At 46.0% G+C, this 13,621-nt stretch overlaps 1 protein-coding gene across 1 annotated transcript in view; it reads left to right on the forward strand.

The window, feature by feature from the left end:
* The window catches only part of LOC311224787 (HHIP-like protein 1), a gene marked incomplete at its 3' end in the record, with an annotated part of 110,239 nt that extends 97,572 nt beyond the window's left edge, over positions 1–12,667 (forward strand). Inside the window, 4 exon segments of the mRNA XM_084309908.1 lie at positions 94–175; positions 834–916; positions 4,599–4,925; positions 11,898–12,667. Of these exon segments, the coding sequence (XP_084166034.1) occupies positions 94–175; positions 834–916; positions 4,599–4,925; positions 11,898–12,667 (1,262 nt within the window).
* Between the last annotated feature and the right edge of the window lie 954 nt (positions 12,668–13,621).

The raw sequence follows: 13,621 nt of genomic DNA on the forward strand, positions 1-13,621 counted from the left end.
CATCTCTCTCTCTCTCTCTCTCTCTCTCTCTCTCTCTCTCTCTCTCTCTCTCTCTCTCTCTCTCTCTCTCTCTCTCTCTCTCTCTCTCTCTAGGTGAGTTATATTTCTTGGCAACAGGGGCGCCCAGTGCTTCAGCCAGAGCAGGAGTCATCTATAAAATAATTGACCCCTCCAAGTAAGACACTAGTGTTTTTTGTGATGGCACTTGGCATCAGCGAGTACAAAAAATGAAGTACTGTTGGAAATAGCTGTTTTCAGTTTATATTTGCCACTACGTTCTTTGTCTCTGCGTTGTGTTGTTTCGTTCCATGAGGCATCGCTTACGGGGGGAATCCCACCATTTAAATTGTTTATTATAAATGCGCTTAGTTACCACCAACTATCTGAAGACGTAAATAACTTTACTTTACCTCCATGTGGCAATTAGCGCCGATCTTTGTGAATTGGAGTGTTTTTACAATGAGGCTCATTTGCATAGAAAGGGGCGAATTTTCCAGCCATATTACCTAATTTAAATATCCGCAAATAGCACGGACACACAGAGACGCAATGATGATGGCAACGCAGTTAGGCTTTGCAGGTGCTTTGTGAATAGCAAGGTTTGTTTTGGGGCTATTTGCACAGGCATAGCGTCAGAAAAAGCTGCGCAATCCTCTTGTGAATTCATCCCAAAGTTTCTACTTTCATACGGTTTTATAAGAAACATATAGTTTATGAAGGTTTCTGCCTGCAGATATCATTACCTTACTAATTGTTTTTAAAACCTTGTAAGAATCATACATGTGGATTCAGACCATATAAAAACCTTGTTGTTGAATATCTCCACCTCACAGGAGAGCCCCACCAGGCAAGTGCAGCATCAAGCCTTCCCCAGTCAAGATAAAGGGCAAGCTGATCCACTTCCACCCCAAGGAGGGTAAGTCAGGCTGTGGAAACAGCTGTCTGTCTGTCTGTCTGTCTGTCTGTCTGTCTGTCTGTCTGTCTGTCTGTCTGTCTGTCTGTCTGTCTGTCTGTCTGTCTGTCTGTCTGTCTGTCTGTCTGTCTGTCTGTCTGTCTGTCTGTCTGTCTGTCTGTCTGTCTGTCTGTCTGTCTGTCTGTCTGTCTGTCTGTCTGTCTGTCTGTCTGTCTGTCTGTCTGTCTGTCTGTCTGTCTGTCTGTCTGTCTGTCTGTCTGTCTGTCTGTCTGTCTGTCTGTCTGTCTGTCTGTCTGTCTGTCTGTCTGTCTGTCTGTCTGTCTGTCTGTCTGTCTGTCTGTCTGTCTGTCTGTCTGTCTGTCTGTCTGTCTGTCTGTCTGTCTGTCTGTCTGTCTGTCTGTCTGTCTGTCTGTCTGTCTGTCTGTCTGTCTGTCTGTCTGTCTGTCTGTCTGTCTGTCTGTCTGTCTGTCTGTCTGTCTGTCTGTCTGTCTGTCTGTCTGTCTGTCTGTCTGTCTGTCTGTCTGTCTGTCTGTCTGTCTGTCTGTCTGTCTGTCTGTCTGTCTGTCTGTCTGTCTGTCTGTCTGTCTGTCTGTCTGTCTGTCTGTCTGTCTGTCTGTCTGTCTGTCTGTCTGTCTGTCTGTCTGTCTGTCTGTCTGTCTGTCTGTCTGTCTGTCTGTCTGTCTGTCTGTCTGTCTGTCTGTCTGTCTGTCTGTCTGTCTGTCTGTCTGTCTGTCTGTCTGTCTGTCTGTCTGTCTGTCTGTCTGTCTGTCTGTCTGTCTGTCCGTCCGTCCGTCCGTCCGTCCGTCCGTCCGTCCGTCCGTCCGTCCGTCCGTCCGTCCGTCCGTCCGTCCGTCCGTCCGTCCGTCCGTCCGTCCGTCCGTCCGTCCGTCCGTCCGTCCGTCCGTCCGTCGTCCGTCCGTCCGTCCGTCCGTCCGTCCGTCCGTCCGTCCGTCCGTCCGTCCGTCCGTCCGTCCGTCCGTCCGTCCGTCCGTCCGTCCGTCCGTCCGTCCGTCCGTCCGTCCGTCCGTCCGTCCGTCCGTCCGTCCGTCCGTCCGTCCGTCCGTCCGTCCGTCCGTCCGTCCGTCCGTCCGTCCGTCCGTCCGTCCGTCCGTCCGTCCGTCCGTCCGTCGTCCGTCCGTCCGTCCGTCCGTCCGTCCGTCCGTCCGTCGTCCGTCCGTCCGTCCGTCCGTCCGTCCGTCCGTCCGTCCGTCCGTCCGTCCGTCCGTCCGTCCGTCCGTCCGTCCGTCCGTCCGTCCGTCCGTCCGTCCGTCCGTCCGTCCGTCCGTCCGTCCGTCCGTCCGTCCGTCCGTCCGTCCGTCCGTCCGTCCGTCCGTCCGTCCGTCCGTCCGTCCGTCCGTCCGTCCGTCCGTCCGTCCGTCCGTCCGTCCGTCCGTCCGTCCGTCCGTCCGTCCGTCCGTCCGTCCGTCCGTCTGTCTGTCTTTCGGCCTGCCAGTCTACATGTCTGTCTGTCTTTCGGCCTGCCAGTCTACATGTCTGTCTTTCTCTGAGGATAGAGTGTGTGTGTGGGAAAGGTAGACACTTGAGTCAACGTCAGTGTTTTAAACATATCTGAAGTTAATATAGGTCTTGTCATGTACAAAGGTCTGATGACCATATGGAATATAGCTGGAGCTGGAAGCCCTAAAGGCCCTCCCATAGTCGAGCGGAACGTACGTGGACTGGACTCCGCGGAGGTCCGCGTGTACTCAAAGCGTACTCAAAGCGGACTCCAAGTTCGAAGCTCCAATTTTCTAACCGCGCGGATGTCCGCTCACTTGGTGTCACACAAAACGCTGCTCGCCGTTGACATCGACCTGCATTTAATGTGATACCGATCTGCATTTTACTCTGAACACTCGCTCCGTGCCAAGTGAGAGTAGGGCAGGATCATGAGTAAATGTAGGATTGGTCCGGTAAAACGTTGGCAGGTAGATGACGCAAAATTTTGTTTTACTATCGCTAATCGTCATCCATTCCAATTCATATACATTTGGACCATGTCTTTTTTCATCATCTGAAGAAACTTGAGAAATTTGAATGGCTTTTCTAAATGAAGTGTGTAAAACTGCCAGTTTTATTTAGAAATATTGGAAACGGAGATAACCTAGACTTTTTATTTTGACATCGGATGACGACGACATGACAGAAGTCTAAAACAGCGTGGGAAAATTTTTGTAAACTGGCGCGAGACATGTAGGAAATTGGTACGCGGAGGTCCGCGGAGGTACGCTCAACTATGGGAGGGCCTTAATTCTGTACAAACAATGCAAAACAGGAAAAGGTCATTTTTACAATTGTTTCCCTTTAAACAAACCTGGTGTACCGAGTTAAATTCAAAGACATTGAAATCAGCATATTATCAATGCTATGATACAGATGTAGCCCTTAGGACGGTCTGCATTGCCGGGTGGTTACCGGTGTATGGCATATTAACTGTATCAACCAGTAGGGGGCGCTCAGGTTGCACCAGGTTACTTTTGTCTCTAGGTAAAGGGGAGGGCGCTGATGTTATAAAGAACAATCACGGTCGTTTTCAAATGTCCAATTTAACAAATTTCAGTTTGCTCATAAAATGCTTAACATATTAAATGTGATTATAACAGACGGCTGTTAATGTATTGCGACGTGCACGGGGCCCTTTGCATCCCATATCCATTGCATTTTTTTTTCCGTAAATAAATGCTTATTCTCTTATAATTATAATAATACATACATAGTCTTTCATCATTTGCCAAACTATCTCACTGGGGTTCAAATTATTAGATACAGTTTACAATTTATCTCAAGAACTAAGTATTACTTCAGTAGGTTAGATGCCAAACTTATTTTCGTTGTATTGTGCTTGTGCTGCATGATGACAATACATAATCAAATGTCCAATAAAATTGTTCTATTCATGCGAATATTTTAAGCATTTTTTAGTTCGGTAAATAACCTCTTAAGCACTCATTGCTTTTTTCACGCACACTTATTTGTCTGTTACTCAATAGGCACTGTTCTGAAATAACTTCATTCATCAGTAGTGCCGAATTTCTCAGTTCTCCACTTGATATACACATTTCCAATATATGTGATTAAAAGAGTTCTCTGTTCTCTGTCAGATGCGCTGGCAGATCGAGACCATTTTCAGATGTCCAATCTAAGGAATTTTGTTTGCTCATAATATAATAGACAGTTTTCTCACATTGCATAGGTGAAGATAATTAGACAAATAATGAAGCATGTTTGAGTTTGGTAAATATTTTTGCCTAGAGAAAGGTTGGCATAACTTCATCATCATAAATTATAAATGTCAAATGGATATAAATATTCTTCATATGTGCTATGGATTTCGAGGCCTATTTCTGAAGCCTGCAGCTATCCATCAACGCTGCAAATCGGGATCAGTTCTGTCAGGCTTTGCGACAAAGCGGTACAATAAAAAAAAGGCATTTCAAAGCAACTCATAATAACATAAACAAATCGATCTGTTTATTAATGTTTCACGAGTTGCACACAAAGCGGGATTTCAGAATATTTTGAGACTGTGCATGGTGGCATATAACAGAAGAGCAACCAACCTCAAAATGAACCCCATTGGCACCGCGGTAGTATGGTAGACAGTCCTAATGGCTGTAACTGTATGTTAGATTGGATGATTTTTAATTAACAAAAACTTTTGCCCCCCTTCCCCCCCTTTCTGCAGAGTTTGTGATCAACAAGAAACCAACCACCACCCCCGTTCCCACCACTAAAACAACAACAACAACAGCAAGAACGAGAAGAACCATGCCACCAAAATCAACAACAACAACACCAACAACAACAACAACAACAACAGCAAGAACAACCATCCGCACTGCCATGACGACGGCTCCTCCCGCTACCACCAGACCCACTCGTAGGCCGGTCGCTACGACCGCTAGGCCTACATTTAGGCCAACGGTTAAGCCAACGGTTAAGGTTGCGGTCAGGCCTGCCGGTAGGCCGGCCCCCACAGCAGCTGCGGGACAAGCTGCTAGCATCCGACCAGGTCCTCTCCTCTTCTGTTCTCTCTATCTATCTATCTGTCTATTCTACGCTGTGGCACTCTAGCTGTCGTCTCCTCTTCTGTTCTATCTATCTATCTATCTATCTATCTATCTATCTATCTATCTATCTATCTATCTATCTATCTATCTATCTATCTATCTATCTATCTATCTATCTATCTATCTATCTATCTATCTATCTATCTATCTATCTGTATGTTTACTCTTCACTTTGGCTCTCAGACGAGTAACAATGTGTGATTTTCTATGGACAGAGAAGGAATTTAAGGGCTTATGGTTCAAATATCGATTAGGGGTGGGCATGAGTAATCAATTACTTGAGTAGCCTATTCACCGTTGCAACTGAACTCGAGCGTTTTTTGAGGGAATTAAAAAAATTTGGTTTTATTTTCGTTACCAATTACGTCCACTAAAAGTGCTTGTTTTTGCCACTGAAAACTGAAACGTACTGAAATCCTGCACGGCATGACTTGTTGCAGGAAGACAACAACGGAAGCCCGAAAAGGAGAGGCGTAAACATTACCGCAAAAAGTTTGTTTGCATTGTAATACAGCTATCTAAAAGAGATAAAAACAGCTAGCTAAAACAGATACCTAACAGCTAGCTAACTGTTAACGTTAATGGACCTACATTGACTCAAACACTGATACTACTGCTAGCCAGAGCAGTACACATCCTGTACTAGAAATCTGTGTTTCCATGAGTGAGGAGACCTGATGCAGACCATGTCGAGTCAATGTAATTATTACAAATAGTAACTGACTGTTATGACTGACAATACGCATTAAGCATTGCTGTACATTGTTATTGCTGTCATGCTCTTTATACGTTCGAAAGATAGATTTGCATGAAAGAGTACTCGATCACTATACTGGAGTAATTCATGCGAGTATTGGATCTGGGAAAACATTACTCGATCCTGCTCAAAATCCATAAAATACCCCTGATATTGAGATTATGTGTGCAAAAAATGCACCTGGGTAAAAACGAATTGATGTACAATTTATTGTCAATAGTGTCATCATTCTCAGATTAAAGGATACAATTTTAACAGAGTAATCGTTTAAAAAAATTATAAAAAAGTATACATCCAGCTTTTAGAAAGGTACAGAATAAAAGTATTGCTTTTCCCCCAAAATAATTATTGATTAATTAATTTATCTTTACAAAAAAGGTTGGCGGGTCCAAAATGAATGTTGTTGTTTATATGTTGCGTGTGCATGTATCCCCTCCATGGGCATATCCTCACGTGGAATGCATCTGATTGGATAAATGACATGCTGGTGCTCTAGTGCAACATCTAGTGGCTATTAGACCTGTTCGCCACCGACGTCATGACAAAATATGCGCGTGCAGACCCGAGGCAGAAAGGTCCAGAATAAAAGTATTGCTTTTCCCACAAAATAATTATTGATTAATTAATTTATCTTTACAAAAAAGGTTGGCGGGTTCAAAATGAATGTTGTTGTTTATATGTTGCATGTGCATGTATCCCCTCCATGGGCATATCCTCACGTGGAATGCATCTGATTGGATAAATGACATGCTGGTGCTCTAGTGCAACATCTAGTGGCTATTAGACCTGTTCGCCACCGACGTCATGACAAAATATGCGTGTGCAGACCCGAGGCAGAAAGGAACGTAAATCCTGGTCAGAACAACGGGGCAGACTACAATATATTTGCATTTGTTAGCCATGCTAGCGATCTAAATAATCAATCTATGCCAAAGCTAGATTATGTAAAAGGTGAAAGACTCACACTCATTTGGCTAAATGACATCCAGCCGTTTTATTTTGGCGCAGCAGCTCGCGCAGGTCCAGGGTAACTTAGTCAGGTGACGTGACTCAGTTGGTATTGCTAATTTGCTTGAACATGGTGTTTGTAAACAGCGAAACCTCTTAACCTGTTAAGTACATACCTAAGTAAATGGAAGGTTGCTCCACTTCTAAGGTCCATTTGCCTGTTCTTGGTATCTAGGGACATCTATGGACCTCAGGGAATGTCTTCCCAGTGTCAGACATATTGTGTCTGTTACTAGGCTTGAGTAAATTGTAATGAACCAAAGGAGAATATCATTTATTAATCTACTGTAAGTACAGTTACTTTTTTATAATTAAATAGCTCCACCATTTTTCATCAGATTGAGATGCTGTTTTGTTCTAGACATTCACAGCAAGGTAAAGAAACAAACTCTGTTCTATTTTATGGGAATAACATTCAGGTTTGTTCGACCCGTGAGATGTTACGATTCCTGGAACGTTTCGTTGGCATGTCGGTGGTAGAGATGAGTAGAATGCAGACTTAACACGAGGAGAGGTAGTGGAGGATGAAATAGATGAAGTACGAGTCATGGATGAAAGTAATAAGCACTTTACTTAACGTGGCAAACAATACAAAACTGACTCACTGGGAATACAGAGAAACATAAGGTTGACAGCACACAGGACGAGGGTAACATGAACAATGATCCAGCACAGGAAGGCAGGGCAGACAACACTAATATACACAGACTAATTGACACATGAGGGTGATTGGGAACAAGACACAGCTGCGTGGAAAAGACAGAACAACCTGGGGTAAAATACTGAAACATGACGACACTAAATAACACGGGAGACATCACTAGACTAGACAATGGGGCACAACACAGACAGCAGATACACAGACAACAGATTAGTGAGTATGACAGAGACCAAATTAATAAACATAGACAGGCACAAATGCAATAGGGTATTGTTCATGAGTGGTGTTGAAAGTCCGATGGCCGGTCCAATAGGACCGGGGGGGTGACAGTACCCCGCCCTCAAAGGTCGACTCCCAGGCGACCTAGCAGGCCCCCCGGGAACGGGAAGGGTCGGAGGGGGGGAAGCAGCGTCGGCGAAGAGGTGCGGGGGGAGGAAGGGGGTTCGAGGGACGGGGCTCGGCCTAGCAGGCCCCCCCGGGAATGGGAAGGGTGGAAGGGAGGGAAGTAGCATCGGCGAAGAGGTGCGGGGGGAGGAAGGGGGGTCGAGGGACGGGGCTCATGGGAACTGGGTCGGGGGAAGGGGGCTGACAAGGAGGACTGGAGCAGGGAAGGATGGAGGGTAGAGACGACGGCTCCGGAGTGGGACCTGGGGCTGGGGTCTCCTCTGCGGCGAGACCCACTGCCGAACCCCGAACCGGAGGCTCCCTGGCGGCAGGACGCGGTGCAGGACCCCCGACCGGGGTCCCTCCGGCAGCGGAATTCAGCATCGTCCTCCAGGTCTGCCATGGTGGTGGCTCGTCCTCCGGAACCTCCCAGGGCTGAGGAGACCTCGACCAGGCCGGTGAGGAAGACCTGTGATCCTGGGAACCCCATCCCCTGGGGCTGTAGCGTCGGGATCCCCGCCCCTTCCCCGACGCTCCCCTGCGGACCAGACGACTCCCCACCCAGGGATCCAGCACAGGAGTGGCCGCGGCACAAGCACCTGTTGTCATCGGCGCCACTGGTCCGGCCACTCCGTCCCACGGTGCCAAATCCCGAGCCGCCGCCTGGTTGGCACACAGGACCGAAGCTCCCAGGATACCGAGCGTGAAGCTCGCTCCGTCTCTCCTTTCTGCAGGGTTCTGGTTTGGCTGGATCATTCTGTTACGATTCCTGGAACGTTTCATTGGCATGTCGGTGGTAGAGATGAGTAGAACCCGGAATGCAGACTTAACACGAGGAGAGGTAGTGGAGGATGAAATAGATGAAGCACAAGTTGTGGATGAAAGTAATAAGCACTTTACTTAACGTGGCAAACAATACAAAACTGACTCACTGGGAATACGGAGAAACATAAGGTTGACAGCACACAGGACGAGGGTAACATGAACAATGATCAAGCACAGGAAGGCAGGGCAGACAACACTAATATACACAGACTAATTGACACATGAGGGTGATTGGGAACAAGACACAGCTGCGTGGAAAAGACAGAACAACCTGGGGTAAAATACTGAAACATGACGACACTAAATAACACATAGATACAGACACAGGGGAGACATCACTAGACTAGACAATGGGGCACAACACAGACAGCAGATACACAGACAACAGATTAGTGAGAATGACAGAGACCAAATTAATAAACATAGACAGGCACAAATGCAATAGGGTATTGTTCATGAGTGGTGTTGAAAGTCCGATGGCCGGTCCAATAGGACCGGGGGGGGGGGGTGATAGTGAGATATAATCACAAAAATAACATCTGAATTTTTTGATAATAATATTTTCAACAGCTTTGACAGAGGCTGGTGTGAGCTGGGTAGTGTAGTTTTATGATATTTAGATGTCCATCAAAAGCCCTGGGTCTCCTCTCTTTTAGGACTACAAACATAGTGCTGAAAATATACACTTTTACTGCTGTTTTGATAGGGTTAGGGTCTTTACGCTTGGCTACATTTGAAAAAGAAACTCAACATTAATTAATTCGGACTGTAGTGATCTATTTATGATGTGATATTAATTTACCGGATTGCTCGGGCTTATGGGGCCAGGATTTATTTCATGTCACAAATAGATCATTGTAAATAAATATTGACGTGAAAATCGTGTTTATATCTCATGGGTCGAACAAACCTCAACGTTATTGCCATAAAATACAATATATTGTTTCTTTACCTTTCTGTGAACGTCTAGGAAAAGAACGCGTCTCAATCCGGTAAAAAATTACGCAGCTATGGACATTATACAAAAGTAACTGTACTTACAGTAGATTTCATTCACGGTCTTTGCAGCCCTGGTCTTTGCTGGCTTGCCATAATAAGGTCATTTAAAGGCCTGACATTCTATATTCTATATTCATATTTCAAATTGCAACGTCATCCTATGATGGAGGTGTGACGATACACTCAGGACACGGTTTGATTTGATACACTATACTAGTATACTGGATTCACAGTTCAATGGTATTGAATGGGACTGAAAAAAGATTCCAGATGTGCAAAACAATCATATTTTTCATATTTTAATTGTAAAAAATTATAGTACCTATAGCCTTATCATCTCGTCATAGATCATAATAAATTAAAGTTTAGCTGAGTCTGACATTCTCAGGGCAGTTCTCCTGATATGATTAGATATGATCCGTTTGTTCATCTCAACCATACTGTACATACGGTCACATTTTTATATTGCGATACATTGTGGCACAATATATTGTCACACCCCTACCTTTGGCTTTGTCTTTGATCGTAGAACAGACAGAGGCAGAAAATTCTACATGTGTTTCCTCTCAAGTAATATTCCCACATTGACTGCAAAATGTTGGCAGAGTTGAGGCCATTGATTGGCAGCAAACCAACATGCTTGTTTGTGTTTAGAGAATAGAGAAGAAAAACTGACATTTGCACTCATGCAGAAGCTTGTGTAACTTAGGAATAGTCACAAGCTAATTACTGTAATAATCGTTCCTCATTTCTACTTTCTACTAGCTTTAATCATTAAAGGGCTAGTAAAGCTAATTAAACTAGTATCACTAACTAGTTACAATACTGTTCACTACTTCAGCTTCTGATTAAGATGTGGCCATTGAGGCCAAGTAGGTAGCTAGGATCCTACAACCACTTGAGAAGCCTATCTGACTTGTCACAAACTGGACGTCATTTCAATCTATACAGACAGTATGGGGACCACATGTGTTTTCGCTCTTTGAGATATTAGAAGTTGAGATTGTTAGTAATGCTAGTGGATGTCAATGGGATATGGGATATGAAATGTATCTCATATGTCCCCTTTCAAATTAGTTCCTGTCCCTCACAACATGTTTTATGGAAGGATTTATGAATGATACTGTAGAAGGATTAATGAATGATATCTACTGTAGAAGGATTTATAAATTATATCTGCTGTAGAATGATTTATTAATGATATCTGCTGTAGAAGGATTTATAAATTATATCTGCTGTAGAAGGATTTATGAATGATATCTGCTGTAGAAGGATTTATAAATTATATCTGCTGTAGAATGATTTATGAATGATATCTGCTGTAGAAGGATTTATAAATTATATCTGCTGTAGAAGGATTTATAAATTATATCTGCTGTAGAATGATTTACAAATATCTGCTGTTGAAGGATTTATAAATTATATCTGCCATAGAATGATTATAAATGATTTATATATACTAAGTTAACAAATACCAATCACCAACCCAACCATGTCCAATGTGTCAAAAGCCAAAACACATTTTCTTTGATAAAAAATCGGATAGACTTCTTAAAATGGGCGGACTGTCCCTTTTAATGACTGTTTAACTCTTTGTGGTAAGTTGTAGCTGTGGACTGCTTGAATACTCTATAGGGCAGGAGCTGAGCGGCCTGTATGTGTGTAGAGGTCAATCATTTTGCACTATTGCATCACTTAAATCGGGTACAGTTACAGTAGCATAATTTATTTGAAATAAATCTATTTACATCCGAAAGCTGCAGTTTGGACATTCCTTTGTGTGTCTGTGTCTGTGTTTTTACTCCGGTAGCAAGTCTATTCAGTACGACTCGAGGCCATGAGATGGATAGTTCTAGAAGTGCGTTTTGAAGGGAACGTGGTCGCAGCTCCATGGCTCCTCAGACAACAAAACCTTAACTAACGTTATCTTTAACTATGACTTCATACAGCACTCAAAGTATCAGTGTTTAGATGATTGTTTAGCACATTTTAAAAACTCAATCATATGGGTTATGGGAAACGTGCTTACCATCTTCCCCAGAGTCAGACAATTTCCATTCCGTGCGCTCAGTAGAAAGCTATCTAGCTGAGCACAAATAAATGGACGTGTGATATGGACCGGCTAGCCTAGCTGTTGTTTTGCCCCAAAAACACCTCTCCCAGAGTTTTAACATATAGGCTAGTGGTCCGTATCCACTTCCATTAATGTGTGCTAAGCTAGGCTATCTGATCTGAATAATGGATTATTTAAATAAGAGGGTGATTGTGTTTTCTCCTCAGGTTATCGCTCGACCGCCATCACTACGGCCTCTCCCAGGACAGCCCCCCGCCCCACCCCTCCCCCGCAGCACCGTACGCCTCCACAACCCTCTACCCCGACCGCGAGGCCTCCGCTTCCTCAAACCCCGACCAGAGCGCCCGCCGCCCGGGGAGCCACAGCGTCTCTGAGACAGCCTGCCACGCGCCGCCCCCAGCGCCAAACCACCAGCCCCCGGGCGGCGTACTGGACCTCCAGGGCCCCCACCACCACCTCCTCCTCCCACAGGTCACAGAGGCCGCCTCCCGAGACCACGATGCCCAAAGCTCCGGAAGACAAGCTCCATCCGGGGCCGAAGCTGGACGAGGCGGGGCAGGGGAACCAGGTCCACAAGCGGCCCCGCGGGGGGCGAGGAAGGGGCCACGGGCGGGGCCGAGGGAGGAAGCTCCGGGCCGGGTCGGTGAGGCTGGTGAGCGCCGACGGGCTCTCGGACCGAGGGCGGGTGGAGATCTACGTCCGCGGGGAGTGGGGGACAGTGTGCGATGATCTCTTCACCAGCAGCGCGGCGACGGTGGTCTGTCGACAGGTGGGCTTCACCACGGCGCTGGCTGTCCTGAAGAAGGCCGTGCTGGGAGAGGCAGACGCCCACGTCAGGATCCTATTGGACGACGTGGAGTGCGAGGGCGGGGAGAGGTCGCTGCTGGAGTGTAAAAGGGCAAAGGTCGGGAAACACAACTGCTCCCACGGGGAGGATGTGGGAGTGGTCTGTGGCTATGACACTGGAGAGGAGTAGAGGGGAGAGGACAGGACAGGGGAGGAGAAGAGGGGAGAAGGAGAGGAGAGGAGGAGGAGAGGGGAAGGCGAGAAGGGGGGGAAGAGAGGAGAGGACTGGAGAAGAGAAGAGGAATGGACAGGAGAAGAGAAGAGGACTGGACAGGAGAAGGGAGGGTGAATGGACAGGAGAAGGGAGGGTGAATGGACAGGAGAAGAACTTGTCATAATTTTCACCTAAAAGGTTGTTTATAAACCGAGCCATGACCGTATCCCCTGGAGGGGGTGATCGTACAGATGAACAGCTCACTGCACAACGCGTGAATACCAAACCAAGTCGCATTTCTCGGAGACGCTCTCTGATTGGCCGACGCCTGTTTCTACACTGGTTAAGCTTAGGCACTCTTCGAAGTTGGTTAAGGTTAGAGTTTGTCTTAGAGCGTGACGGCAAGTTCTTTCGGCGGTTAATCTTAGGCACTCTTTCGAAGTTGGTTAAGGTTATAGTTTGTCTTAGAGCATAATCAAATCAAATCACATTTATTTATAGGGCCCGACAACACACGTTAATGTCCCCATGGGCCGTACAGAGTTAGAGAGTTCCCATGTTTGAGGTGCTGCAAAGGAGCAGACATGTAGTACCCTGTAGTACCCCGTAGTGCCATGTAGTACCCTATAGTACCCTGTAGTGCCATGTAGTGCCATGTAGTACCCTGTAGTACCCTGTAGTACCCTGTAGTGTCATGTAGTACCCTGTAGTGCCCTGTGGTACCCTGTAGTGCCACGTAGAGCCATGTCGAGCATGTAGAGCATGGCGATAGAATGCCAGGTAGTTTGCAGGCTGTTTGACGTGGAAATGGGCAAAGACACAGCTCATCACGGATTGGGCAAACGCGTCAGTGGCCAATCAGAGAGCGTCAGTCAGTGCCAATCAGAGAGCGTCTCCGAGAAATGCGGCTTGGTTTGGTATACACGCCTG

Source organism: Notolepis coatsorum (assembly GCF_963971535.1).
Source record: "Notolepis coatsorum genome assembly, chromosome: 1".
Lineage (NCBI taxonomy): Eukaryota > Metazoa > Chordata > Actinopteri > Aulopiformes > Paralepididae > Notolepis > Notolepis coatsorum.